At 38.7% G+C, this 27,142-nt stretch overlaps 6 protein-coding genes across 13 annotated transcripts; 1 reads left to right on the forward strand and 5 right to left on the reverse strand.

Moving 5' to 3' along the window:
• Positions 1-3,453: 3,453 nt before the first annotated feature.
• Positions 3,454-5,865, reverse strand: LOC126628251 (uncharacterized). Its single transcript, XM_050297870.1, has 6 exons — positions 5,481-5,865; positions 5,303-5,411; positions 5,122-5,213; positions 4,764-5,022; positions 4,119-4,262; positions 3,454-3,844 (listed from the first exon to the last, which is right to left on the reverse strand). Exons 1-6 carry the CDS (start codon positions 5,837-5,839, stop codon positions 3,749-3,751), a joined length of 1,059 nt encoding a protein of 352 aa, XP_050153827.1. The 5' UTR covers positions 5,840-5,865; the 3' UTR covers positions 3,454-3,748.
• A 136-nt stretch (positions 5,866-6,001) lies between these two features.
• On the forward strand, positions 6,002-9,121 carry LOC126628250 (uncharacterized). The gene is made up of 6 exons (XM_050297869.1): positions 6,002-6,298; positions 6,632-7,103; positions 7,580-7,919; positions 8,187-8,285; positions 8,373-8,493; positions 8,690-9,121. Exons 1-6 carry the CDS (start codon positions 6,079-6,081, stop codon positions 8,902-8,904), a joined length of 1,467 nt encoding a protein of 488 aa, XP_050153826.1. The 5' UTR covers positions 6,002-6,078; the 3' UTR covers positions 8,905-9,121.
• Positions 9,089-10,265, reverse strand: LOC126628252 (protein SRC2 homolog). Its single transcript, XM_050297871.1, has 2 exons — positions 9,804-10,265; positions 9,089-9,713 (listed from the first exon to the last, which is right to left on the reverse strand). The coding sequence occupies exons 1-2, from the start codon at positions 10,258-10,260 to the stop codon at positions 9,145-9,147; spliced, it is 1,026 nt and encodes a 341-aa protein (XP_050153828.1). The 5' UTR covers positions 10,261-10,265; the 3' UTR covers positions 9,089-9,144.
• Positions 10,266-10,360: 95 nt separating this feature from the next.
• Positions 10,361-12,041, reverse strand: LOC126628253 (uncharacterized). 2 transcript variants are annotated; one of them, XR_007625327.1, is made up of 5 exons: positions 11,407-12,041; positions 11,265-11,323; positions 10,948-11,004; positions 10,566-10,861; positions 10,361-10,417 (listed from the first exon to the last, which is right to left on the reverse strand). XR_007625327.1 is itself a non-coding variant. In XM_050297872.1 (4 exons), exons 1-4 carry the CDS (start codon positions 11,956-11,958, stop codon positions 10,675-10,677), a joined length of 855 nt encoding a protein of 284 aa, XP_050153829.1. In that variant the 5' UTR covers positions 11,959-12,041; the 3' UTR covers positions 10,496-10,674. The 2 variants fall into 2 exon arrangements, 1 of the variants encoding a protein (XP_050153829.1); XM_050297872.1 differs by lacking the exon at positions 10,361-10,417 and having other exon boundaries at positions 10,496-10,861.
• Positions 12,042-12,348: 307 nt separating this feature from the next.
• On the reverse strand, positions 12,349-19,646 carry LOC126628248 (uncharacterized). 7 transcript variants are annotated; one of them, XM_050297867.1, is made up of 14 exons: positions 18,528-19,646; positions 18,328-18,419; positions 17,382-17,642; positions 17,135-17,217; positions 15,434-15,650; positions 15,076-15,100; positions 14,905-14,974; positions 14,682-14,727; positions 14,508-14,606; positions 14,108-14,176; positions 13,836-14,007; positions 13,127-13,693; positions 12,973-13,021; positions 12,349-12,867 (listed from the first exon to the last, which is right to left on the reverse strand). In XM_050297867.1, exons 5-14 carry the CDS (start codon positions 15,629-15,631, stop codon positions 12,657-12,659), a joined length of 1,506 nt encoding a protein of 501 aa, XP_050153824.1. In that variant the 5' UTR covers positions 15,632-15,650; positions 17,135-17,217; positions 17,382-17,642; positions 18,328-18,419; positions 18,528-19,646; the 3' UTR covers positions 12,349-12,656. The 7 variants fall into 7 exon arrangements, with proteins under 7 accessions (XP_050153824.1, XP_050153823.1, XP_050153822.1 ...); XM_050297866.1 differs by having other exon boundaries at positions 12,349-13,021; XM_050297865.1 differs by having other exon boundaries at positions 12,973-13,693.
• Positions 19,647-21,621: 1,975 nt separating this feature from the next.
• Positions 21,622-25,927, reverse strand: LOC126630029 (cytochrome P450 714A1-like). The gene is made up of 5 exons (XM_050300207.1): positions 25,519-25,927; positions 23,420-23,646; positions 23,066-23,310; positions 22,582-22,930; positions 21,622-22,341 (listed from the first exon to the last, which is right to left on the reverse strand). Exons 1-5 carry the CDS (start codon positions 25,811-25,813, stop codon positions 21,913-21,915), a joined length of 1,545 nt encoding a protein of 514 aa, XP_050156164.1. The 5' UTR covers positions 25,814-25,927; the 3' UTR covers positions 21,622-21,912.
• Positions 25,928-27,142: the final 1,215 nt, after the last annotated feature.

Consider the following 27,142-nt stretch of genomic DNA (forward strand, 5'->3'; position numbering starts at 1 on the left):
AGGTTCCAAAAGTACTTTAAGTGCTTTCTGCAAGAAGCACCAGTTATATGCTTCTTCTGTGAAGCACTTTAAAGTGATTTTCCAGGATTTACTTGCATTTTTACTAAAGATTGGTTCTAAAAACATTTTCACCAAAAACGCTTTCAGTCATTTTAATAGTATCCAAACGAGCTCTGCATCTCTTGAAATAGAGCGACCGCCTCGTTAAAACGGTTGTATTGTATACCCATTAAAAATTCTCCGGCCTTCAATCAAATAACCACGTTTTACATACATATTCAACAACCACATTTCCAGTTCTAGTAGTGAATCCAAGTTCACTTCTAACATATTCATGAATTTCTTTACCAAGCTCCAAAGTTTTCGATGCTGTTCAAGCTGAAATGGTGGTTACAACCGTAGCTTCATCGGGCTTCTCGTTGCTCTCACATGACATCCTCCGAAACATATCCAAAGCCTCCTCAAACCTCCTGCACCTAACATACCTCAAAATCGTAACGTTCCAAGTTCCAACAAAGCCTGTTTCTCTAAGGTATTTCATCAAACACCTGCTTGAAACTCTCAACCATGCCCAATAACGTATTCATGTCAATGAGCGAGTTACACATACGCATCAAACCCAATACCAGTTTCTACTACAAAGGCACAAACCCATGAACCCTTTGACCTTCCTGAACCTCTTCCAATGGCTTTAAAAACAAATGGGTTGGTGAAATTATCAGGGCACAATCCGTCCTCCCTCAGCCGCCGGAAGAGCTCAACGGCGCTTCTGAAACTACCCTTTGCCAAACGCCTTGATCATTACAATGTAAACGAAAAAGAAAGGATCCTTGATGAAACTGAAGACTTTCTCGGCTTAATTCACGTTTCCGAGGGAAGGGTCGGTGCAGAAAACCACGAGCTTGTTGACGGCGGCTCTCTCTTGGTTGCAGGAGGTGGAGAAGGAGATTGGTTTGTGAAAGTGCAAGCTTTTTAGCTGGCACGTGTCATAGATGTTTAGCTTTCAAATTTTTTATTTTTTATTTATTTTTGATGAAGGTCATCGATTTCATTTTGAATCCTTAAGTTTTAGATCTAAGTGGCCACTTAGTACTACGTTATAAATGAGAAGTTTTATGTTTGATTCTCGTTAAAAACGAATTTGAATCACATTATCATTTGACTTGATTTACATGGCAACATCATTTGACTTGATTTCGTGAATTTCTTAAGGTAAAAATCATTGCATTTATTTAGAAAATTAACTTTTGCATAACTAAGTATATATTGTGAGAAATTAACTTTTGCGTATTCTAAGAATGTTGAGAGCAAAAGTGTGTTTTTTTTTTCTAGGGCTAGATTTTGAGAGCAATTTTCGTGAGGCTTTAGAAATCTAACAATTATCGTATCGTGTGAAGCAAAATTGTGTGCATTCCTTTGTTTGTCAACCGTGTTCATCCAAAAGAAGGCTAAGTAAGGACTGCGTGCTACAAGAACAAAAGTACAAGAGATAATTTCAAGTGCAGTAATTTACTGCTAGTAAATGTCTATCTTATTGAGTCTTGTATAAGTCATTTTTCCTTAGTGGACAGTGATGCTTGAGTTGTGTGCTACGAGGCTTTTCTCCTCACTTGTTGAGGACTTTTTCTCTCGTAAAATTGTTTGTGTTCTCAGTTTTAATTTATTATTGTTTCTGTTTGTTAAATGTAGGATTGAAACTGCGATTCAATCTTACCGACGACATCTAAGTTTGATCCATCAAAAGCTTGCAAAGAAAATAGCGGAAAAGTAACCTGAAAATTTGACATTTGAGGTGGATGAGCATTTCGTATTTTAGCTTTTGCAATTTCAACTTATCTGGTCCTGAATACCGAAAGCACATTTCTTCGGTTTAATTTTAGGCCTAAGTTGGGCTAAAAGAATGGACATTATTTAGATTGTTCTTAAAAAAAATTGGTATGACAATGTACGAATACGTACTCAATATGGAGACCATAAAATAGTGCCATCCTGACTCATAGAATAGAACTGGATCCTCTCCAAGGCAAACCCTCGGGATCTTGTTGAGCGACAAACATGGGCTGTTGGATTTCGATCCAACGGCTACAATTATTATAGCTTTAAGAGGGACCCCCTATTTGTAGCCGTTGGATTTCGATCCAGCAGGATCCCGAGGGTTTGCCTCGGAGATAATCCAGGTCCTCATAGAATGACCTATTTGACCCACCAAAGGGGTACCATTTGGGTCGTTGTTGACTCATTGAATAGGTTAGCACCCCTTAAAAGGGGAATGACTCACGTTCACCTTTTAGAACATCACTATGATATTATGAGTTAATAGTCAATACCACAATGTTGCCTATAAATCTTTTTACATATGAGATCACAATATTAGTTTAAAATACTGGCGTAATAGAAAACTTGATGCGTGCAAGTCCTTCTCTACTTTAACGGTCCATTACATCATCTGATTAGACAAATACACAATTACATGGGTAATGTAAGTGTTGCACTTAACAAATGTATGTATCCTAAAAACTATTATGTCAAGTGCACAATTTGATTGGTGCCCTAAATTTGAAACTTTTAACAAATTAATAAGAAGTACTAAATGCATTGGCCAAAAAAAGAGAGTAACATGGAACATGGGCGTCTTGGCTAAACAAACATAACAAATTAGGAGCATGTCCTCTTTTTGCATCACCTCTCATTGGTGGAACCCAAACCTCCTCTTTTTTTGCCTTCTTTTCCCTCCCATACATAAAAAAACAATTATTTTAAGGCTTTTTTTATTAGCACCCCACATAATGTTGAATGCACCCCACATTAAAATTTAATATTAAGTGTCTTATGTAACCTATTATGTAATGATAATTTTGACCTTATGAGGTTTAAAGAAAATAAGAAATTTCTAAATACACCCCAAATTACTTTTAACCCATTATTTATCTTCTTCAACTATCAAAACTCATCTCACCCTCCACTCCATTGTTGAATAAAATTTTAACTATTGAAACTATAAACACGTTGATTGAGAAAAAAAATTAACGAATGGAACACGATATCAATATTTCGGAAGCTTCACATGAGATAAAATTTCATATTTATTATTGTTTTAATTATTCAATGACATCGGTAATTATTTAAGCCTGCTTTTGCTTTCCATACTACCCAATTTCATAGGAGGCCAACCCAGCAACGCCTTTTCCGTTCTTATTCATCTTCTGGGATTTACTTTTGCTCTGTTAGGTTCCTCCCAGTTGCCATTTTTTAGTATAAATCATTTTTTGTTAGCAAAAGGCTTAAGAGAAAGAGAAAAGGAGATTGGTTTGTGATGACCCAATGAAATATCACTTTTGTAATCTCAATTGAACGGCATCTATCAGTTGATCTCGCATTCGCAAATAAACCTTGGCTCCAATTTTTATTTATTTTTTGAATACATCGATATTTTTACACTAATAAGAGGGGGAGTTTGGCGAAGTCACACAATGGGCAACTGAATTTAGAATTGAATTCGCCATCCACGAAATTCGAAGCTTGGCTTCATTGTGCATTCATAAATGAACAAAAATAGACAAACAGAGGCAGGTCAATAAAACACAGAGGTTACATAACTGGTACTACGGACCCAAACCATCAGATTTTATTTGATTTTCTATCATCATCTGATCAAATGGTAAACGACGCTTAACACATTACGAAAGTTTCTGGATATGAAGTGCCAACGATTACAAGGCTCCGCCATCCCGGATGAATTCTGATCCAGTTAAAGCTTTGATCTTGCACTTCTCTCGTCATCGAGAACAAGCATCACTTTTCCAATGACTTTCCTATCTTTGATGGCAGAGAAAGCGAGATTGGCCTGTCATTTACACGCAAATGAAAACAGCTCAGATAATCAATCTCTGCAGTAAACTAAAGTCAAAGCAACAAATCACTTAATCACATGGACAATACTAGACGGAGTTCCTTGAAGAATTATTCTACATTTCGTTCACTTATATCTGATCAGTTCTATAGGATGTGTCTTCATACCATCATCCAAATCATAATGTTACTCACACAGAGTACTGAAAACTCAGAAGCCAGAGCTGGTAGCTCTGATAAGAGGTTAAAAAAGAGTACGAGTTCCTAACCTCGGGCAGGCGATAAGCATGAGAAATGTGGATGCTGATCAACCCTCTTGCCACCCAGGACAGTAGCTCCTTGAGCGATTCTTCAAGAATACCTGGTCGATGTATTTTGTAGCTACCCCAGTAAAGTCCATGCACCGTCCAGTTCTGGTGCAAATAATACACAAGCATAAGTGCATTATTCTTGAACCAAAACTTCAGGAACAAAATATAAGTAAGACCCACGTAAGTTAGATACACAATTTTATACACTCATATTTTCATTCAGCCTTCTCCAACATTATTCTCACATATTTCAAGCAATGATCGCTTCACATACAGATGCTAAAGGCTATATGATTGAAGTGGTAGTTACTGCAATCACTACTTGGAAAAAGGAAGTAAGAGTTTCAGGTGATCAATTTCAAATAACTATAATTCTCACTAAGGTTTTGGCGTCCTTAAAAACTTCCACATCCTATCCACTAATCAATCCTAAATACTCTTATGTTCCTCTAACCATCGAATCTTAAGCCGGCATTACTCATATCCGCCAACAATTGCGATATTTGGGACTGCAAACAATCTAACCATCGAATCTTAAGCCGGCATTACTCATATCCGCCAACAATTGCGATATTTGGGACTGTAAACAATCAATAATTGTACCTTAACAAGCGCAATATTTGCAGGAATGACAGGGACCTCTCCACTTGCAAAGCCTATGACCAAAATGTTGGCTCCCCAACTCAAAACCTTCATGGCCTCTTTCGTAAGCTTGCCTCCAACCGGATCATACAAAACGTCAACCCCTTTAAGCTTTCGGGATTTCAAGAAATCCTTCACACTTTGGATAACATTTTCGCTGCTCGAGTCCACCACATGATCAACCCCCAACTGCTTCAAATACTCCACCTTCTCAGCTCCCCTGCAAATTCAGCACCCAACAACAAAATCCCATTTCCTAAATGCATTCAAAAGCAAAACTAACAACCAATTACAGTCAAATCAAAACAAGTTTAAGTACCTAGCTACGGCGATAACAATGGCTCCCACAACCTTGCCAATCTGTATGGCCGCTAGGCCAACTCCTCCAGCTGCACCAAGAACCAGCAATACCTACAGATTCAAACACACAACACAATAAATCAAACACGAACAAACACATAGAAAAATACACACAGAAAGATTATCAGAAAGATCAGTACTTGACCGGAGGACAAATTGGCCCTATGAACAAGTGCCACGTGCGAGGTCCCAAATGCAACAGGCAGTGCACCGGCAGCCACCAGATCACACCCCTCCGGCACTCCAAACCTTCCAACCCCAACAATCCCACATCAGTAATTTATAGAGAGAAAGGAGAGAGGGACAAAGCGAACTCACAGCTCTTTCTGATCGGCGACGATGAACTGGGCGAAAGAGCCGAGGGCGGCAAAAGAGCAAACAGGGTCGCCGACTTTGAACTTGGATACGGCGGGTCCAACGGCGTCGACGGTCCCGGAGTAGTCGGAGCCTGGGATGAAAGGGAGGGGCGGCTTCTCCTGGTACTTGCCCAGTATCTGCAGATAATTGGCGTAGTTCAAGCTCGTAGCTTTCACTCTCACTCTCACCGATGTCGGCGAACCCAATTCCGGAATTGGGTGGTTCTTCTCCACCACGATCGCTTTCTCCGCACCTCCGTCTGATATGGGTTGTGTCGGGTCGCCCAGTTTCCGGCACACCAGAGCCTCCATCGTCGTCATCCTCGGGAATTTCAATTAGACTTTCCAATTCTTACATTAATAAAAAGAAGAATTGCAGAAATGGCCCCTGAAGGTTTTGGGTTTTATGAATTTGCCTCACAAACTAATAATTTTACATTGAATCACCCAAAGTGCAAGTTATATTACAATTGACACCTAAATAAAAGTCTTTTCACAGATTCAAGGCCACTACGTAAAGTTCAGGTGAGGCGGTAGAGATTGAAGGCGCCAAAATCCCAATGGGGAGCAGCGCAGGAGTGGGGGTGCTTCCTCCGGACTTTGCCTTGCTCAAGAATTGCAGCAAAGTTTCAAGCTTTCGTGGCGGCAACACCACCATCAGCTTAAGCTTTCCGTCAAGATTTGGTTCAGATGCCAAAAACCACACAATTCTTAAGTCTTTTCCAGTCGCTTCTGCTGCTTCCGTCAGTGGCTCCGGCGGCGCCCAATACTCCGGTTCTGGTAAGCCTAAATTCCTTATCTTTCTGTGTTTTATTATCGATACTCGTTATTCCGCTCATCATGTTAATTAGCCGTTGGGAATTGGGAAGTGGGATAACTTTTCATCATTGGAATTATTTGCTCTTGTTTTGCTTTATGCATTATTGGGTTTGTTCTTAATTGTTAGTATACATTAGGAAATGATTTCCGCGCACTCATTTTCTCCTTCTGCGTAAGTTAGAATTAAACACAGGCGTGCATAAGGAGAAAAGGGGTGTGTGGAAATCACTTCCCTTTACCTCTTGTGTATGTTTTTTTTTTTTTTTTTGGGTTCTGACTTTAAATCTCGACCAGAGCAATTGCTGGATGTGCAAACAAAGCAGAAGAGGAGGGGAATAGCTGGGGTTGAAGAAGATGAACTGGAGAATCCGAAACTTTTAGCTGACCCGGATAGTTGTTTTTGTGAGTTTAGAGGAGTGGAGATACACCACAAGGTATATAATGCACAATCACAGGTATATGAGACCGAGGCTCTCTCTAGCCAGACTAAGAATGTTGGGTATCCTATGATTTTGTTACATGGCTTCGGTGCCTCAGTTTTCTCGTTCAGTCGAGTTATGAAGCCATTGGCAGAGGCTACTGGTTCCAAGGTTCTTGCCTTTGATAGACCAGCCTTTGGATTGACATCAAGGGTAAGCGCTTTTGGGCATTCAGCTTCTGAAAATGGGGAATCCAAACCTTTGAATCCATATTCCATGGCATTTGCAGTGCTTGCTACCTTGTACTTCATTGATTTTCTGGCAGCTGAGAAGGCGATTCTAGTGGGGTATGTATATTTTCGTTCTCTTGATTTGCCTTTTATTCTAAGGGAATCATTGATTTTCACTTCTCTATTCTGGAGATTGCAATTTTTGTAAACATGCATATGTGGAGAAAGCTCGTACCTTGGATTACCCTAAGTAGATGTTGGATAAACTTGAATTAAAACCTCAATGAAACATATAAATTTGCTGACCAGGTGGCCAGTCATCTTGGCCGTTTTCATTGTTGTGTCCGAATCAAAATGACTAGCACCATATATTCACTGATCTAGAAGAGAAGAAAACACTGGCAAATTCTGCACCCTATAAATCAGTCTTGAGAAAGGAAAAAACTGGTTCTGCTCACATTTCCTTGGTACTCCCATTGAGGTTAAGTCTCGTATAGTGCCTTTGGGCTATATATAAGTTGTTTTAGGAATGATAGTAAAGCTTCTCAATCATTGTCATCATTTCATCACAATGATTTGAATTTTTAAATCAGGCATTCCGCTGGTTGTCTTGTAGCAGTTGATTCATATTTTGAATCCCCAGAGCGTGTTGCTGCTCTAATCCTTATCTCCCCAGCAATTTTTGCCCCAAGGGCTATTGAGAAGGTTGCTAAGGGCCATCAACCGGAAGAAGATAACCAGACTGAAGAAGATGCCTCAAATTCTGTAAATCAAGGAAATCCATTTATCCAGTTTTTCAAGACTCTGTCCAAGTTTACCAAATTTATTTCAGATGCAGTAATGCGACTCGTGAAGGGAATGGTTGGCATGCTTAACTCTTTGTACAAGAAATTCTTATTGGCTATTCTACGCTCTGCCTTTGCTGCAATGCTTGTAAGGATCTCCCTCTCTCAATTTTTTTACATTGCATTTGGTTTCATTTTTCCAGTTACTGTAAATTGATCGAGTGTTCCAGCGAACTAGAGGAAAAGATCAAATGTTTAAGATTATCTCGAAAACGTTTTCTCCTGATGTTCTAAGTTCTGGCTTGAAAAATCTTTTAGTTCAGTAACAATGGTTGTATAGTTATGTCACTGGACAAGATATACTGGTATTTTTCTTTTTTTGACATCTGACAGTAACTTACGAAACAATCTTCAGGTGAGGATGGCTATTGATAAATTTGGTGTTGCTGGTGTTAAGAATGCATGGTATGACTCGAAACAAGTCACCGAACATGTCATACAAGGTTATACAAAGGTTATCATCTTGAACAGTTTTGCCTTCTTTCTTGTGTTTGGTTTCGGGGGAGCATAGTGCTCACCTGGATGTTCGTATGACATGCAGCCATTGAGGATTAAGGGTTGGGACAAGGCACTTCTGGAGTACACAGCAGCAATGCTCACAGACACTTCATCTAAGTCGAAGCCACCATTGTCGAAAAGACTTTGTGAAATCTCATGCCCTGGTAACAGTTTAACCTTATATTTTTCCCCAAGCCAAATAACCAGATTCTAGTTTTGGCTAGTGTGTTTGAGCCATGAACTTTTAGTGTAGCCAAGACCTTTTATGCTCTACTACCAGACTGTCTTATCGATGTTATCGTTAATGTTGGAGAGGAAACATGTAGTGTTGATACTAAGCGTTCTCTCTTTGGAACGCAGTTCTGATAATTACGGGTGATACTGACCGGATTGTCCCCTCGTGGAATGCCAAGAGGCTATCACAAGCCATACCCGGGTCTTACCTTGAAGTAATCAAGCATTGTGGGCACTTGCCACATGAAGAGAAATTTCATGAGTTTGTCTCAATAGTTAAGAAGTTTCTGCAAACAGCTTTGGGAGATTCTCAGGAGCAGCACATACAAGCTGTAGTATGACGCTAGTCTCGTAAATGACGGGTTTGATCAAGCAAACTAACATCGGAATGCGCTCAGGCGAAGTTCTTAGGACGTGAATTTTTTTTTCAGCAACGGAATGGGAAATGCCTGTAACTTGAAGTATAACACAATAGCTGTACTACTTTTCATCATAAAATTTATGTTCGGATGATTATAGCTGTAATTAAAAAGTAATTAACAGATTTTCATTTCATAAGCTGATGCTAATTACAAACATGGTCAGAAAGGAGGATCAATTGATATGGTAAGACTAGCATCTTGTAAGCCTGAAGGAACGTCGAATCCTGACATGAAGTCATCACCAAAGATCACGGCACCAGCCGCCAGCGCTCCAGCACCGATTCCCATTCCAACACCAGCTGCTCCTCTGCGACCAGGCGGTGCTCCAGATGATGGCATATTGATGTAGGTCTCTGGCATTCGATCTGTTCTCTGGATAAAAGTGGGTATGTAGCCAACATTAGAAGGTGGGGGAGGCGGTGGTGGAGCTCTAGGCGGCTGATAGCTTGGCCCGCCTGCTGGTGGGTAGCTTGGTCCGCTTGCTGAAGGGTAGTTTGGTTCTCTTGCTGGCGGGTAACTTGTGGCGCTGGCTGGTGGGTAGCTTGGTCCAAATGCAGATGGATTGGAATAGTTTGGAGGGAAAGGCATTGGTTGTGCATATGGGGAGTTGATACGGAACTGATCTTCTGGCCTTAGTTGTCGACCTACAGGTCGTATCACTGGTGCAGACCCGTCTCCAGTAGCCAAGGTGATGGTGTTGCTGTGATCCATAGGTCCTCCCTCACTGCCTATAAAAAAACAGAAGTGAAGTCTAATCACATTAAATTCGAAACCAATTTATACAAAGATCTTTCAAAGTTTTTCTATAAATTATGAACCTGTGTACGAGCTTCGAGCTTCCATATCCTCGGAAATTCGTATTGAAACATCGATGAACCCTTGAGGTTTGTTGGAGTTCTTCTTCCGCAACTGGTAGCTCCCGACTTCTTCAGCTCCTTGCCTTGGAGCCCCAGAGTTCTTGTTATGCTTAGCCAGAAACTCTCTCAGGACAATAGTTGCCGTCCCCTGAAGCTTTTCCCTAAGGAATATAGGCTCTCTGCTGTACACATCAATGTGCAGCGCCAGATCCTGCAAGTCCGCCTCCGAGCCCTCAACCAAGGTAGCAAACTTGGTTCTCCAAACCGGATTTGCATTTCCAGATGCATCAATCTTGGTGCAGTATTTGTTGTTGGGATTAGTCCACCCAACAGCATACCACTGGAGCTTCCATAACGAAGAGGAACGCGTGAGCCCTCGAGCGGATATCAGGCACACTTCAACCCAGAGTTTCCCCATGCCAGGCTAATTGAAGGAAAGAGAGAAGCTGAGAGAGACAACTTTCTTGAAGAGAAAGAAGGGAAGCTGTCTAAATTGCTACTTTACTTTAGAGGTGAGATAATTTTTATGCCCTACCAACATTTTGGGCTAACCCCTTTTGTCAAACTTCTTTTCCCTGCCAAAACTGCACCACAGCTGGGCAGGAATCTGTGATTTAAAATACAAAACGCACAGCATAATACTGTAGGGAATATGACTCTGAAGGCAATATATAATAACAGTGAGACTATTTTTTACACAAGTTTTCATGATCAAAAGCTTACAGGTAAACTAGCTTACTCCCTTCCTCCTTCAGGAAAACAGAAGAAGAAAGGAGTTCGTTTTGGGTCTCGAATCTCGATGCTTCAGCCAAGGGTATATAGAGGCTGGGCTTTATGATTTCCTAGTCTTCTTGCGTTCTAAGGTATTTAAGAGGGGTGGAACTAGCAATAGCTTCCGACCGGCACGTTTAATCATCTGTTCATTGCCTTCAGGATCAGTTGAAATACTACTCCTTGTATACATCATTGCAGTGGAGGCCAAAATGTCATCCCCAAAGCCACACCCTTTGAAGAATGACCTGAAATCAAGATTCACAGCAGATATTTTTTTCACCAAAAGATTGAGGCTTTTCGGCATTCAAGCGAGATCGGTGTAATTTGTTACCTCTCATCATCTGAGCAAAGGGCTGCTATGTCATAGATGTCTCTACTTGTGAGTATTCTGCAACAAGTAATGGAAAGCTTTTCACACACCACAAAATCCTAGCGTTTTTCTTATGGGAGCGATATTCTAATCTAATCTAAACTACAGGAAGAGAATTGGAACTTGGGTAGCCAACTCAGTTACGCCCGAGTCTGCAAATCCCTGTGCTACTTAACAATGTGAGCTAAATGAACATATCATGAAGGCATTCAGAGAAACGACGAAGTTGAAAACTTTACGAAAAGTCGGTTTTCAAGAACGATAGAAAACTGAAGCACCTTATGATTCTTCTAACAATCATCCTGCCGATTCCCATTTCCCGCAACGAAGGAATCACCTGACAAACAGACACTGAAGCATCTTCAAACAATACATCCATATTTCAACATTTTCTATTGGAAAAATGGTGTTAATTTATACCATGACATCGTAGACGGAAGCGGTGAGTCCGAGATCGGAAACGGCGCGGCCAAAGCCGACCAACTGACCGTTAGATGGTGAAACAGGCGTCACCGCATTCCGAAGCAACTCCCCAAAACCAACCGTCTTCTTCTTCTTCTTCCTCTTTTGCTGCTGCGTTTCGTTGGAAGACGATAACGATGATGAATCACCATTTAAATCACTTGGCTTGCAGAAGACCGAGACCAGGACTGAGCTGTGGGAGAGAGCAATGCGCAGCTTGTGCAAGTCGACGGCTTCAACGCCGCCGTCGTCGGCGTAATTGGGGAACCGTTGGGGTGAGAGGTTGCAGGCGGTGAAGAGGTCTCGGAGGTCAGATGGGTGTACGTGAGATGGGTTTGTGGATATGAAAATTGGGACCATGGCTTGCAGGGGAAATGGCGAATTGGACTTTGATGGCGTTTTTATTGTTTTTTCCATCTGGGTTTTGCCTCTGCTGCTCACCCATTTCAACTCCATGCTCTTGACGGACATGGCGGCAGCCGCCGTAGCCACCGCTGCACTGACCTCCATTCTCTTTCTCTCTGCTTTTATTCTGCGTCGATAGTGGAAGATAATGGGTATACGTAATGGATTAGAAACAGCACAACTGGAGTCCAATAAGTCGATTATGCCCTTGCCTTTTTACAATTTATCAGGGTAAAATCGACATTATATATTTCTCCTTATTCACGAAAGGCCCCTAAGCCCGTTGCATTTTTACAGATGAGGACACATCTGGTTTAATCAATTTTTCAGAATCTTAAAAAATTCAAATTTGCAGTGAGGTTTTGCTGGAAACGGCACGAGGACACGTCGTATTTTAAGGGTAAGGAAGGATTGTTAGGATCCATTGGGCCACTATTTGTGACTATTTCTTATTCGGCCCATTACAAGTTAGGCCCATTAGAGAAGTAGCGGGAATTGAACTCAACGAGAAATTGAACTTAAAACCTCCGATACAGAAGCAAATGTTAACCATTTTAGACTACAACACTCTGAACCAACATGCAACAAGCAGGAGACGGATTGTAATTGTCTAGGAAAAACCAAAACCAAAGCCAAAAGTTGAGTTCATCTCAGCAGTTTCATAAAAAACAACAAAGCATAACTTCAAACTCTTATGTTCTGACGAAATGGAAACGGTACGATAAAACAGACCCGCGAGCACACTGACATGTTTGTTCACGCAACATATTCATACAACCTTCATGGCCGATATTTCCAGGGGTTCAGTCACATCCCTGAGAACTTGCAGGCGGAGCTCCAGTGTTTGATCCCCCTGAGTGCGGAGAGTTCAAAGGAAACATGTTTGTTTCCGCCGCACCTAGCCCTTGTGAGCTTGCAGGAGGAGCTCCAGTGTTTGATCCCCCTCCACTCCGATGATGCCCAAACCATTGATCTACGTCTGACAAATTTATAGGCTTCATGCTGGTTCCAGAGGTTGGTGTGCTCGGGCCTTGCCCTTGCTGCTGGAATGGTTGGAAGACAGGTCGTCGTGGCCCTATCTCCGCTGGCCTCAACCGGTACAGACCCTGGCTTCCAGAGGTTGGTGTGCTCCGGCCTTGCCCTTGCTGCTGGAATGGTTGGAAGACAGGTCGTTGTGGCCCTATCTCCGCTGGCCTAAACGGGTTCAGAACTTGGCTTCCAGAGGTTGGTGCGCTCCGGCCTTGCCCTTGCTGCTGGAATGGTTGGAAGACAGGTCGTTGAGGCCCTATCTCCGCTGGCCTCGACCGGTTCAGACCTTGGCTTGCCTGCTTGGAACTATTAGTTCCATACGGTGTGCGTCCTCTACCACCCATAGGTTGAAATTGACGTGGTTCACCTCCCGAACAATTTGAGTTCAGCCCAAGTGTGGAGCAAAAGGGTGGAGTCCAACTTGAATTACCTCGAGGGTAGCGCCACCTGGAAGAAGATGGCGACGGACCATAAACCTTTTCAAATTGCCTCCTTAGTTCTGAAGCAGGCAGATTAGTTATAACGGGACCCCTACCCCTACCAACATCAGTTCCAATGCTGCTGTTAAAGGAGGCATTGATTGAGGGCAGAGTCCCAATAAACTGACCATTATGGCACCCAACGTTTGTTTGTGCACCACAGTACTGAGTTGGGGTGGAACTAGGAAGGATATTTGAAGATTGAGAATTATTGATGCCATTATGAGATAATGCCACATTAAGATCTAGATCTCTACGCTGAAAGTTTGAAGTCGAAATCTGGGGATTAAGAACTTCGGCTTTTTGTAACTTCTGCTCGGCAACCCCTTGCGCTGTTACAAGCAAATGCAGAATACTGAATAAGTCTTTGATCAATATCTCATAAGAAATGAGGGTAGTCTATTCCTGTATAATCACTTTGGCCAAAATGTAAATTTCAAAGTTGAACTTAGGGCATGCGTAGTTTGGACTTACACCTACCCTTTGAAGGCATCCCATTAGTTGACCTATCAGCAGAACTGTTCGTGATGTTCTTGCTCCTCATACCAGCTCGTGATGTTTTTGAGGAACGCACACTTTCAAAGCTTTTAAGGTCATTCTTCAGTGCACCAAACAACTCATCTGCTATAATTTTTACATCACGAGCCTGGAAAGCCGTAAATTGAATATAGTTAACGCGAAAATGGAGATTTCAAGAGCATAAGATGTTGGTCAACTTTGATGATAACAGTGCTTAATGTACTGACCTCTCTATTAAAAATGGAGGATGGGGGGTTGTATGACATTGCGTTGGCTGACACCAAATACACATCATGCTGTACATTGACCAAATGAACATCAAAACTAAAGCACCAGATATGTGTATCAGTATTAACATTTAATCCGCCATTAAGGTTACAATCACAAATGTGATGGGACACAGTTTGTTTCAATCCTACAACCATAAACTAGAACAAAAATAGAAATTTGATAAGGAAACTTATGAACCAACCCCAGACGACCTGTTTATGTCAAAACAAATGTTTATGCACATGCTGACCCAAAATTTTCAGCAAACTCAAAAGGAGAGAGGAGTTAAAAACAGAAGCTCAAAGACCAGTTTTCTCTTCCGAGCCTTACTGAAAGGAAAAACAAGTAGAAAACCACCTGAAATTCTTCCAGTGTTCTGTAGCTTCCTGCACTGAGTTTTTCTGAAATTGTCCCGAAATCCATTGGCTCTTTAATAATATCACTGTACCCTTTAACCTTTCAAATTGAACCATGTATTAGCAACTGTACAAGAATATACACTTGGAAAGACCGTAAATAAATAGGGCAAACCTCTTGTGAGTTTACTGGCTTTGCAAACATATTGTACGAGTCTTTCCTGTAGTTAAAGTTGAAGAAAGATATAAAAAGCATTAACTTTCTTGATGAGGAATTCACTAAAGAAGAGGCTAATCACTTATACGAGCAAAAGAAAAAATTATTCACTTCATTAAATATTATGGCGTGGTTAACTATAAATAATCATTAAGAAAAGATGTCGTAACCCAGTGTTTACTTTCGCAGAAAGCTAAGAAGCAGTTCAAGCTTCCATGATTCTGGTAGAGGAGTCTCTGATGGCATGGCAGCTGTTTGATTAAATACAATAAAAATGAATTACCGAGTCTTTTCATTCATAGCATATATATAGTAAGTTGCAATTTAAATCTTAAAGAAAAAAAATACAGACCATCACCGGCAAGTGTATTGTCAACCTGCAATTTATGCACACAAAAAAAAAAAAAAAAGATTAAAAAACATGACCCCAGTGCAAAATTCACAATAAACAATCATGTCCTTACATTCAAAATACATTAACTTAAATAAATATGAAGTATGTAGAAAAGATGTGGAGTGCCTGCCAGATTTTATTACTCAGAAATTATGCTTGACTAATAAAAACTCAAAAGAATAAATTAATCGTCATGTGGTCCGATATATTATTCTATATAAGGTATATTTACATACATATTATGTCAACACACTTCAACATTTCCACTTCCTTTTCAATAACTGTTCCAGTTTTCACAGCATTATTAAGTACACACCTCTGTTTTCAGTTCATGCTCATTTCTGCTTGCGGCCGGATCTTGGACTGGTCCAATCTGAACCCTTTTTCTTCTCCGTGTCTGGCAGGAATTATCTTCTTCAGAAGACACATCCTCTTCGGTGTAACATATTTTCTTGCCCTTGCTTTCCGCATCCATCAATCTTGCACTCTTGCGTCTATTTCCGTCCGACATCATAGCTACTACTACCAGTCTCCTGATCCATAAATCAAGTTATAGATATTAGGTATGGAGCATGGTAATTTCAAGAAGACTATTAGATATTCATGTATAATATATTCAATTTTGGAAAAGTAAAAGTGCCAGAAAATAAAAGGCAATGAAATTCCTAGTGATTCCACAAAAAGAAATAGTTTTAGTAGAAGAGTAAGGGTTACATCGGATATATTTGTCCCTAAACTTCATCTGTGGGGTGGTTCTCACAATACCAAGTTGAGCGATGCTCTTCTTACTAGAAAACTCACTTAAGTGATTTTAATATTTTCTCACAAGCTCTTAGACAGGAAACCATCACATCTTTCAGAACTTCTTTAGATTGGGCCCCCTTTTCATCTCAATTTAAAAATAAATAAATAAAATTGATTTGCATTATAATCAACCAAGTAAAATCGGAAAATTTTGAATGAACTGATGCCACCTGATCTTAGATTTACAATGTGATAGAACACAAATTCAAGTATTACTCAACTGAGAGATTGCAAGTTTTACAATAAATGCAAACCAAAAAAAGAAATCCCCAATCGTCTTACTTTCATAAGCTAAATTTCTTATGCGCAATTCAATCTTCTAAAAGAAGGCAACTTAAGTGAATTTTCTAGTACAATTCTAGTAGAATATATATTCCAAAAGAACAACACGCAACCTGTTTCTGCATTGATAAGTACTACCACCACCATCTATTTGGCATTTTCCACAAAAGAAGACACATGAAAAATACGTACTCATTGACAGGCTACATATTGAACATAGTACATGTGCTTTTACCTTCTTTGTTTGTTTCTTCATTAAATTGCTAGTTCGATGGACCTGTTTTTTCTATGAGGAATTTTTTTAACTGTCCTTTATACCTAGAAATCCCTCAAACCCATTTCTGGACTCGGATTTGAATTAGGGACATCGCTGAACCCTACAATCCTTAGACATTCTAATTTATAACCAAATAAGAGTATACAAAATTTTCATTTCCTCCATCCATTTGACTTATCCCCTTTGAGCATCAACTGTTTAACAATCTGATAAGCAATCAGGTGTTGGAACTTAGTTCAGATGCCAAAATATTATGACTCTGGGTTTAGCTTAATATCAAACTAGTGTGCTTGAAGGTCTGATTCCAACACAACTGGTTCCAAGCCTACTCCAAATCTATCATTTTTTGTACCAGCCGCAACATTTTCGACATCAATGAACTTCCAATACTACTCCAAAATCCATCAATTCTTACCAATCACAACATTTTGGCATCAGATCTTCTCTAATAGACAAAACCTTAACACATCAATATCACAAATTGATGATAACCATTATCCAATTATGACAAAAACACCACTTGATATAAAAACAATTAAAGAATCAACAAGGTACAAAGCCCTTTGGGAAGGAGTAAAAAAACTTTCACTCATATATGTATGATTATCAGAAATACTCTTCCTTTTTAGCAGGACTTGCCTACCAGCAGCTTACCTCGATTATCGTAAATCTGATATCCGTGCAACTGATCTACTCAAAACAATTCACCACCGGTAAACCCTCAATCCCTTTATATCCTGATCATGACAGCAAAAATTGATTAGTGAATATACAAAAACATAGGAAGATTATCTAAGAACAATCAAGATCTGCAATTTTTGTTCTTAGATTCTCCTTCGGCCATCAAAAAACAACTGAAGACAACATGCAAGACTTGCATTTAAAAGCAATAGAGAATTACCAATTGCTCTTCTTCAAGAAACCGACCAGCAAAAGTATTTACAAGACCTCCGCCGCGATAAGGTCAATCCTCATTGCTCAAACAAACCCTATGAAGGCCATTTTATAAAGCGCCTCAATAAATTCCACCCGTCATTTAAGGTAAGCTTGGTAGATTTGATTGGATATGAACGGATAATGACTAGCACAGGTCACCCCGTGCATGAAGCACTTGACCTGACAAATGCGTTATAGTGAACCAGTGCAGTGGCAATTGTTACATCTGGCAAAACACTGATAGTGAGAATAAATGCATGGTTAAAAAACAAAACTTAGTGGTTAACTCAAATTCACTTCTCTAAAGTGCGGTAACAAAAGTGATTGAAATGAATAAGAGCTTTATTTTTCTAAAAGTAATGTAAATGAAAATAAAATGAAGAGTTACAAACGATTACTTTGTTTCATTTCCATGTGTGATTTTGAATTCATTTCTCAGAAGCCTTTACAAATCAAATCTTCACTATTATGGCAATTTCTAAGTAACTCTCTTGAAGAATGAACAAAAAATAAAAACACATATCTAGCTTTAGATATGATTTCTGAATAATGTGCCATCTGTTATAAAAATCTTGGACTAAATCAGTGAACAAACCACTTGACAATTGCTTACAACTCCCTATGTGTTTCCCAAATATACATCATTCTTTAAAGTTTAGAATGAATACACTATCGGACCTTTAGAAGCTCTTGATTAAAGCACATTAGTTTCTATATCTATTTTGTGATCATGCCTTGTGCTCAATGCTTTCGCAACACGAATCAATTATGTGATAAGGCTTGTTCATATCGCACATACCACACTGAAAAAAGTAGGTAACGATTCATGAAGCTAAAAAACAAGTCAATTATGTTAAATATTTGTTAAGAAAACACTTCAATGAACAGGATAACTGCAGAAGCAAGCATACCAGTATCCATTTCTGAAACAATTGGAACCCAGTTATGGTGGTCTGAAGCAATCCCAAATGGCCAAGAAGATTTCTTGCATCATCAACCCTCACTACAAAAACCAAAGTCATCACATACATAAAGTTGTTTATGCTGAAAATAAACAAAAACCCAAAAGATATAGAGATAGGCAATCATATAAAATGTTGGGTTTTCTTACAAAGATTCAGTCTCGAATTTGCAAGCAATGATGAAAACCCCATAATAGTTGGATCCAAATGACTGATGAGATGTTCTTGCAGACTTTGAAGATTTTCCAAGCAGCTGGAGCACTCAAAGTTGTGATCTTTTGGGGAAATATCTCCGCTTTTTTGCATGAAGGGAGGATCAAGAGAGCCCCAATAGTCCATAACTTTGATGGGTTGCAGTGACCTACTCCTTCTGGGTCGGAATCTGACGCCACCGTCGCCATTGCAGTAAAAGAAGACGGTGCTGCCATTTCTTCGACCTCTGCGAAATTCAGGAAACATGGTGAAGGATGAGGATGTGGAGAAGCTTGGATACAACTGCGCTTTGCAAATGGTCGCTAAATCTTCTTGGGAATATACCTTACTGCCGTCACACCAATTCCCCATTAGTTTCTTCCTGAGACAATACTTCCCTACTGATAGGTCAGTAACCAATTTTTACTGACCATTATATAGCTCAATAGAAATGCTACACCTGTCCATTTGATTGCTCCAAGCTCCTGCTATTTTGATACCCAAACATCCTAACTTGCTCCCATAACCTGATAACCAAACAACATTCTTCTTCCTCACATAAATGATAAATCCCACCAGACATGGCTGACCAACCCTCACCTCCTCCAACCTCTGCCGTCCTACAAACCTACTCTCGTCTTCTTTTCCAGCCTCTTGCTGCCGACCCCACCTCGTCTCCTCCTCCAAGCTTTCCCCTCCGGCGACCCCACCTCATCTCCTCCCCAATCTCTCTTCGTCGGCGGCCCCACCCTTAATCCACCCTCTTCTACCCCAAGGTAGCCATAGCAGCAGAGTTTAGAGGAGAAAGGTGGCAACGATTCCCCAAGTATTCTGATGGTTCTTTCATGAATTCCTCGGAAAAGAAGATGCTGATAGGTTGCGTTATGGATGGCGAAAGGTTAGAGTAGGAGATGGGATGGGAGACATGGAAGTTCTTGCTGGTTCGGGGAGATGGAAGGATGGAGAAATGTTGCAGTGAGGGAGAAGGGACGTTTGGATACTAGAATAGTGAATGTTTGGTAATCAATTTTAGTTAAGTGTTAATGAGTTTTGAAAATACACGTGTTGGTAATTCACTATTTCCTCTTGTATGTATTCACGATTTTACAAAGAGAATGTTATTAACACTTAAAAAAAAAAAACTCCTTTATTTCTCATTGTGTATATTAGAGAAAAGTGTTTTGAGGACTTTGTTTGAGTGAATTCCTCTTATCTGTATGTAAGGTATTAATTTATTTTGGATGCATATGCATCGGTAGACTAGAATGACGATGTAAATTCTCGTATTTCATTTGGATGTATATTATTTGCTGATTGGAATGATAACGTAAATTCTCCAAGGGCTAAATAGCTAAAATAGTCCCTGAGACTTGCATAACTCATCATTTTGGTCCTTAACATTTCAAATCAATAACAGTGGTCTTTAAGATTGTCCATCATCCATCATTTTAGTCTTTCCGTTAAAAACTCCGTTAAATGTGTTGAAGATCTTGGCCGGAAGTTTTGGCAATTTTCAAAGCTTCATAACTCAATCGTTTCTTAACCAAATTCAACCCATAATGTATCAAAATGAAGATAGGAAAGTGCAGAATACGATTATACCTATTTGGAAGCCCAATGTTTGCAGGAGATGACCTGAAAATAGCCTCAAAATTGACTGGTCCAAGGAAAAATTGGAAAACTCGTCGGAAACTGGGTAAACTTTAAACGTTCGTAACTTCTTCAATACTCAACAAAATCAAGTGATTCAATAATAAAAATCATACTTCTCGACGAGACGAAGAGAATGTTACTTTTTAGATAGCTAAATGGTTGTGTTTTGGCTGGAAACCGGCTCAAAAGTGGCTATTTATATATTATGGGTCGAATTTAGCTGTTTTCCGGCCAAACCATGGCCATTTAGCTGTTTTCCGGCCAAACCACGGCCATTTAGCTGTTTTCCTATCTTCATTTTTATATATTATGGGTCGAATTTGGTTAAGAAACGGTTGAGTTACAAAACTTTTGAAAATTGCCCAAACTCAGTGGACTAAAATGATTGAGTAACTAAGTGGCTACTTTCAAGCCATTTTCCGACCAAACCATGACCATTTAGTTGTCTAAAAAGGTAACATTCTCTTCATCTCGTCGAGAAGTATGATTTTCGTTTTTGAATCACTTGATTTTGTTGAGTATTAAATAAGTTATGAACATTTAAAGTTTACCCAATTTCTAATGAGTTTTCCAGTTTTCTCTCGGACCAGTCAACATTGAGGCTATTTTCCGGCCATCTCCGGCAGCCATTGAGATTCCAAATAGGTATAATCTTATTCTACACTTTCCTATCTTTATTTTGATATATTATGGGTCGAATTTGGTTAAGAAACGATTGAGTTACGAAGCTTTGAAAATTGCCCAAACTTCCGGCCAAGAGCTTTGGGACACTTAATGGAGTTTTTAATGGAATGACTAAAATGATGGATAATGGACAATCTCAGGGACCACTTTTATTGATTTGAAATGTTAGGGACCAAAATGATGGATGGTGGACAAATCTCATGGACCATTTTGGCTATTTAGCCTTCTCCAAGTTATATATGAATTTAATTTCCCTACTACTTATTTGGTTATGAGATTGATGATTGATTTCATAAGTAAATGTTGTTAACGACTTGAATTGCAAACTTTCTGGTTAAATGGAATGAAAAACAAGGACTTGGGAGAAATTTTCAACTCCTTATATATGCAATACCATATTCAGAATTCAAACATTGGGGGCTCCCAATGTTGAAGGTCTTAGGGTTTTTTAATAGAAATACAACGCAAAGCGTGCACATTTTATTCCCTTGAGGCATTTCGTCGAAAATTTTGGACTTATTGTCGTTAGCCGAACTATGTTGCACACATGGCAACAGATGTCGATATATGTCCAAGTAATATGATGAGTGCTATCAAGAGAATTTGTCAATTACTCTCGACGCAATCTGATGAGTGATGCTAAAATATGCATAGCATGAATTACATCAAACATTTGGTGTGCACAAAATGGATCCATACCAAAAAGTCGAAGGATTCTCGAAATACCTTTACATATATATATTTTCCAAGCTCTTGGTGGTTTAGGGACCACCTTGATCTCAATGTACATCTGTCACTGTATACATGACAAGTCATTTTTCATTACAGAAAAATCATAACTTAACACGTGCATACAAATTAGATATTACCAAAGCGAAAAAAATGTTTTAGATAAGTAAACCTACATCTACATTCCACTATCCCACATTTTGCAAACATGACATTTCTTATCTTCAATCTGTCATTCCGATCAAGAGACACCTAGCTGACTTATTTTTCAATCAGTCAACAGATTTTCTGAATAAGAATATGTACACCATTTCCAGGCACCACGATCATTTTGTAGGCAGGAGAATGCTTATATTTTGGAGATAGAGTGAAAGAAAACTTGGAGATAACAAGGGATAGCACAACCTTTAGTTCAACCATGGCAAGGTTTTTGCCCAAACATGTCCTAGGCCCCAACCCAAATGGGATGTAGACGTGGGGAAACTTGCATGCCTTCGAGACTCCATCAGTGAACCTCTCTGGTTTGAACTCATTTGCATCTGGTCCCCAAGTTTCTGTGTCTCTGTGCAGCGTTGGGATCAATGTCCATAAGCATACGCCTTTTGGGAAAGTCATGTTTCCCACTTGGGTGTCTTCGAGTGCCTCCCTTGACACGAATGCAGCCGGCGGGTATAGGCGCAGGACTTCTTGGATCACCATTGCCATCTGCATGGTCAAACAGTCTTAACATGTTATGTTTTTAGATTGTGAATACAAGTTACCAGTGAGGTGGAATATTGTTTGAATGGGTAGACAATCCTTAGTTATATTGTCACACTGTCAATCAAGATCGCCGATTTATCACCATTTTGTTTGAATGTACAGTGACAACATAGTATGGCATCAAAACATTACTCTATTTCGAACTTAATTAATCAACATAACGAGCAATGTAAACGCTTGTACCGTTTTCAACTGAGGGAGGGTGTTTGAGTCTGGCAGGCCATCCGGGCAAGCTTGTGCCAACTCCGTCCTGATTCGGGCTTGCCACTCAGGATGTAACGCGAGCAGCATCAAACACCAAGAGGCAGCAACAGCTGTGGATTCATGGCCTGCAAAATATATGTTCTTGCAGTTGTCAACTATGAATTGCTTGGATGAACCATTGCCTAGGGTTTGGTCATTGATGGCTCCCTCTAGTATTTTCTGCAACAAATCCTTTTGGTCACATGAACTTTCTCTTTCTTTCACTGCCTCCCAAATCAAAGTTTCTATCTCCCTCTCCAAGCCTTTCTCATTTTGCTTCTTCAATCCACTGCATTGTTAAACATGCATTTATGAATTAAAATTTTACGAGTAGTGAAATTCTAATGTAATATAAACTGTCAACCTGGCTACGCTCGGGTCTGCTGTTTAGCATACACTGTTAAGTAATGGAAAGTTTTCGTACCCCAAATTACTAAAGAGGAAGTTTTGCTGGGATATTACTTCTTGAAGACTTCTAAGCTTTTTGAAAATCTCTTTGCCCTTTACATAAGAGCTTCCAAAACAAGTTCTTGATATAACATCTGCAGAGAAATCTCTCAAATCCTCGTCCACCTGAATCTCCGCTGTCACGCTGCCTTGCGCTTCGATTAAGTCCTCCCATTTTCTAAGCAATGTATGTCCTGACTCCAGCATCAGCGACACCATGCCCTGCCACATTATATCAACGGTAAGTCTCAGTTTACAAATGAATCATGCAATGAAACAATTATTTGCGACAAAATCATTCGAATTTTGATTTGGAAGCGAGTTTAATTACCTTGACTTTGTCTGAGAAGAACTCAGGGGCAACAATCTTCCTTTGCTGTGACCAAACAATGCCATTGGACCTCACAATTCCATTGCCAAGCATGGGTGCAAGTCTCTTGCTTACATAAGTAGGCTTGCCTAAATCCAAACTCATGCACTGGTTCATTTCCTTCACTAGTTCTGGGTTGTTCACATACAAATGTTGCCTCATTCCTGTTGAATATGTGTACACTAGACCTGCAACATTTTATACTTCATGTCACTAATCTTTCTTATCGACGTCTAGAGGAGATCCAAACTTGGAACCTCTTTCAACTTTCGAAATAACTGTTCCACCAGATTATGGCCAATTTGAGAATGCTTATAAGCGCACCTCTGCTTATAATTGTTTTTGTTGAAATCACTATTATTAGAAACTTCATACACGTTGAAGATTTTATTAAAAATTTGGAATTGCTTACCGAAGAAACACCTACCACAATAGAAAACACTAAATGGTGTTCTTATAATACAAAAAAACTTTTGAATGTTAACTTTTTCTGTCCAAATTATGTTAAAGCGTTTTAGTCATTTTAAAAACAATCCTAACATGTCATGAGCATATTAGTACCTATGATTTGGAGGATACTTCCGTTGTAACCACCAAAGGAATTGAACAAGTTAACAAAGAACATTCATGAAGTCCATTTTGATTCTATGATGGGACAGAATGAGATAGGGCCAGCTATAAAAAATTTATTTTTGTCTACCCAAATTGAAAACTCATCAATTTCATCATCAACGGTTAAGATATGACTCTCCATGTTAACAACCATTTAATCATTATTTAATCCTCTAAACCTTCATCTAAATCTTCTCACTTTTATAAAATACTTTTATTTTTTGTTAGATTGTGAGCCATGGCCACATCAACAATTCTGTTTGTTAATTTTGAGAATTAGTATTTTATAATCTAATATTATATATTAGATGTGGCCCTCCCACGTTCCAATCATCCTAAATAAATTACATAACATAGTAAAATTCTAGATTGTATTAAAAAGTGGTATCGTTTTTCATAATTTGAATTATTATTAATAGTAGTCACTGTCTTGACATCTCATATTTAATTGTAATTTATAATAAAGAGAACATGATTAGAAAGTAACATGATTTAAGATTGGGGGCGACTATCCATACACTATTTTTTACATTTTACATACCTCTTTTAATTTTCAAACGTCGAATCAAATGACTTGAAAAAAATAAATAAATAAATAACATTAATTATGTAAAAGGTAAAAAGAAAGCATGAAAGCACCACCCTTAAAATTTTGATATTTGTTCAACTTGGATTCTACTCATTAGTTCTAGGGCCTGAGACATTGGCATGAATTTTTTTTATTTAACAAAAATGATTTTTCATTTGGTTTAATTTACAAGAAACGAGATTTGAACATGAATGCAAAAGAATGAATTCAACGTATAGACCAACTGGCTCAAGGATTTGCAGACGTTGATGTAGTTGTTTTCTTTTTACCTTCATTGTTATTCACTTCAAATCCAGAAATTAATCATTACAGAATACATACACTCATTTATCACCTTGTACTTGTTATGATCATATTAATGAAATCTCTATCGCTTCTTATCCGAAAAAAAATAAAACAACAATACTTTTATCTACTTTAACTTATATGGGATTCAAACATGAATTTAAAAGGCACACGGATTCAGATTAATTGGCTAAAACATGGCCGAGTTTTGATAGTCAAACTCGACTGGCGTGTATAGGAACTCTATTTCCTTCTTAGCTGGACAGTTGCCCCTTAAATCTCCAAAATATTCAACATATCCAGCAAGAATCAAATTCATATGAACTCTATTTCCTTCTTAGCTTTATATCCATTTCTTTTTTCGGATTTTGTTTCTCTAATCAATTATCTGTTTTCGCGTTTAATAAAAAAAGAAATTTACAGAAATATATAGGAGCTATAGCCTGTGTTACGTATGAAAAATTATATATATATATATATATATTACATATAACATGCCACAGATAAATTCTTAAAGAAGAACAAACATTGGATGGGACTAATTACGACAAACAGAAAGGGATAAGATTAATACCGTATTGTTTTCTCCAGTGTTCGAAATAAGGGAAGAGAGTGGAGGTGTAGTCATGGGCTATAAAATCAGCCTGCAGGTTTGGAGTCTTCAACTCTTGCAGTTGTTGGATTTTCTGCATCTCGGGAAGATTCCCATACAGAAAGGTAGGTGCAGGGCCTTTGATGCCTTGCAGTCGGAGCTTCCTTCTGACCCTCTCGGACTTTAGCCAAACAGTGCGGTAGAGGTGGAGGTAGAAGCCAACCAGTCCCACGACAGCCATGGAAGAAATTATTCTCAAGACAATATATACATCCATCTCTCTCTCTCTCTCTCTCTCTCTCTCTCTCAGTTTCAGTTTGTAGCTAGTTAGAGTGATGATATATAGGCCATGGAACGAGCGGAAATGTTCTATTGTCAGACGTATTTTTCAGACTCTTTCGAATTATTGAGTAAATGTACTTATTTATATGAATATTATTCGGTTTCAAAATGTAGTTTGGAAAAATAAAATATGCCAATTGTCTTACAAACCACAGTTGCTTAGCTCCTTACAAGGTATTTATTTCTTAATTAAATTACAGTAATATTTCATTGAAAGCAGAAAAGAAATTTTTTTGCAAACATGCCAATGCTGATTTTTGTGCAATGAAGAATGACTTGATACATATAAAGAGTTCGATATTTTTCCATAAGAAATGATGAAACATTTACCAATTTTTTTGTTCATTGAGCGATTGTTACTGTTTTAGGTGTCATTTAGAAGCATTTTTAAAATGACTGAAAGTGATTTTAGATTTCAAAAGCATTTGAGATGCTTTATGCAAGAAGTACCAGTTATGTGTTTCTTGTAGAAAGTACTTTAAGTACTTTTCTAGGTTTTACTTGCATTTTTACTAAATATTAAAATTAAAAATATTTTTACCATAAGCGCTTTTAACAATTTTAAAAATACTTGTAAATGAGCCATTGCTATTCAATTTGGATCCACTTTGAAAGTAAATTACTTTAGGGAAATGATTTCTACAAAATTCTTCTTTATTTTATTTGAACTTGAGTGCAAATAATGAATCGTGTTATTTTAACCAACTTGACTTAACCTTACTTTTTAACAAACAAGATAGAGTGGTGCTATCCACACATCACTTTTTACCTCTCAGACACCATTTTCAAATTTCAGCTGTTGGATTAAATGAATTGAAGAAAATCAAATGACATAAATTAATAAGGGGTGTGTGTGGGAGGTAAAAGTAGGTGTCCAGATTTTTATTTTTTTGTCAACAAAGTAGGTGTCCAAATAGCACCACCCACAAGATATTGACAATTATACTAAAAAACCAATGAACAAACAAATACATACGGTAAACAGATTTGATATGTCTAGTATTATTGGTATAAAATAGATTGTGCACAATAAATATCTACGTCACACATGTAGCGTGCTTGTACATTATTGATATAAAATAGGGTTATGCGAACTTGAGTGCAAAAGTGCAAATGGTGAATCGCGCTACCATAACGAACTTGACTAAACCTTATTTTTGATAAACAAGATACTGACATTTATACTAAATAACCAATGAACAAACAAATACATACGGTAAACAGATTTGATATGCCTAGCATTATTGATATATAATAGGGTTGT

Source organism: Malus sylvestris, chromosome 7 (genome assembly GCF_916048215.2).
Source record: "Malus sylvestris chromosome 7, drMalSylv7.2, whole genome shotgun sequence".
NCBI classification, from domain to species: domain Eukaryota; kingdom Viridiplantae; phylum Streptophyta; class Magnoliopsida; order Rosales; family Rosaceae; genus Malus; species Malus sylvestris.

What these genes read in the sequence shown, in the direction of transcription:
- LOC126630029 (XM_050300207.1), bottom strand. Translation starts at nt 25,813, where the DNA reads ATGGATGTATATATTGTCTTGAGAATAATTTCTTCCATGGCTGTCGTG. An exon ending in ACACTGGAGAAAACAATACG is followed by an intron (nt 23,647 to 25,518) that starts GTATTAATCTTA and finishes AAAATGTTGCAG; the next exon opens with GTCTAGTGTACACATATTCA. An exon ending in TCTTCTCAGACAAAGTCAAG is followed by an intron (nt 23,311 to 23,419) that starts GTAATTAAACTC and finishes ATAATGTGGCAG; the next exon opens with GGCATGGTGTCGCTGATGCT.
- LOC126628248 (XM_050297863.1), bottom strand. Translation starts at nt 15,631, where the DNA reads ATGATGTCGGACGGAAATAGACGCAAGAGTGCAAGATTGATGGATGCG. An exon ending in AGCCAGTAAACTCACAAGAG is followed by an intron (nt 14,607 to 14,681) that starts GTTTGCCCTATT and finishes TCAATTTGAAAG; the next exon opens with GTTAAAGGGTACAGTGATAT. An exon ending in GAACACTGGAAGAATTTCAG is followed by an intron (nt 14,177 to 14,507) that starts GTGGTTTTCTAC and finishes GTCAATGTACAG; the next exon opens with CATGATGTGTATTTGGTGTC.
- LOC126628250 (XM_050297869.1), top strand. Translation starts at nt 6,079, where the DNA reads ATGGGGAGCAGCGCAGGAGTGGGGGTGCTTCCTCCGGACTTTGCCTTG. An exon ending in GAGAAGGCGATTCTAGTGGG is followed by an intron (nt 7,104 to 7,579) that starts GTATGTATATTT and finishes TTTTTAAATCAG; the next exon opens with GCATTCCGCTGGTTGTCTTG. An exon ending in TCATACAAGGTTATACAAAG is followed by an intron (nt 8,286 to 8,372) that starts GTTATCATCTTG and finishes TATGACATGCAG; the next exon opens with CCATTGAGGATTAAGGGTTG.
- LOC126628252 (XM_050297871.1), bottom strand. Translation starts at nt 10,260, where the DNA reads ATGGGGAAACTCTGGGTTGAAGTGTGCCTGATATCCGCTCGAGGGCTC. An exon ending in AGCTCGAAGCTCGTACACAG is followed by an intron (nt 9,714 to 9,803) that starts GTTCATAATTTA and finishes GTTTTTTTATAG; the next exon opens with GCAGTGAGGGAGGACCTATG.
- LOC126628253 (XM_050297872.1), bottom strand. Translation starts at nt 11,958, where the DNA reads ATGGAGGTCAGTGCAGCGGTGGCTACGGCGGCTGCCGCCATGTCCGTC. An exon ending in ATTGTTAGAAGAATCATAAG is followed by an intron (nt 11,005 to 11,264) that starts GTGCTTCAGTTT and finishes TACTTGTTGCAG; the next exon opens with AATACTCACAAGTAGAGACA. An exon ending in CTTTGCTCAGATGATGAGAG is followed by an intron (nt 10,862 to 10,947) that starts GTAACAAATTAC and finishes TCTTGATTTCAG; the next exon opens with GTCATTCTTCAAAGGGTGTG.
- LOC126628251 (XM_050297870.1), bottom strand. Translation starts at nt 5,839, where the DNA reads ATGACGACGATGGAGGCTCTGGTGTGCCGGAAACTGGGCGACCCGACA. An exon ending in GTCGCCGATCAGAAAGAGCT is followed by an intron (nt 5,412 to 5,480) that starts GTGAGTTCGCTT and finishes TGGGGTTGGAAG; the next exon opens with GTTTGGAGTGCCGGAGGGGT. An exon ending in CAAATATTGCGCTTGTTAAG is followed by an intron (nt 4,263 to 4,763) that starts GTACAATTATTG and finishes TATTTGCACCAG; the next exon opens with AACTGGACGGTGCATGGACT.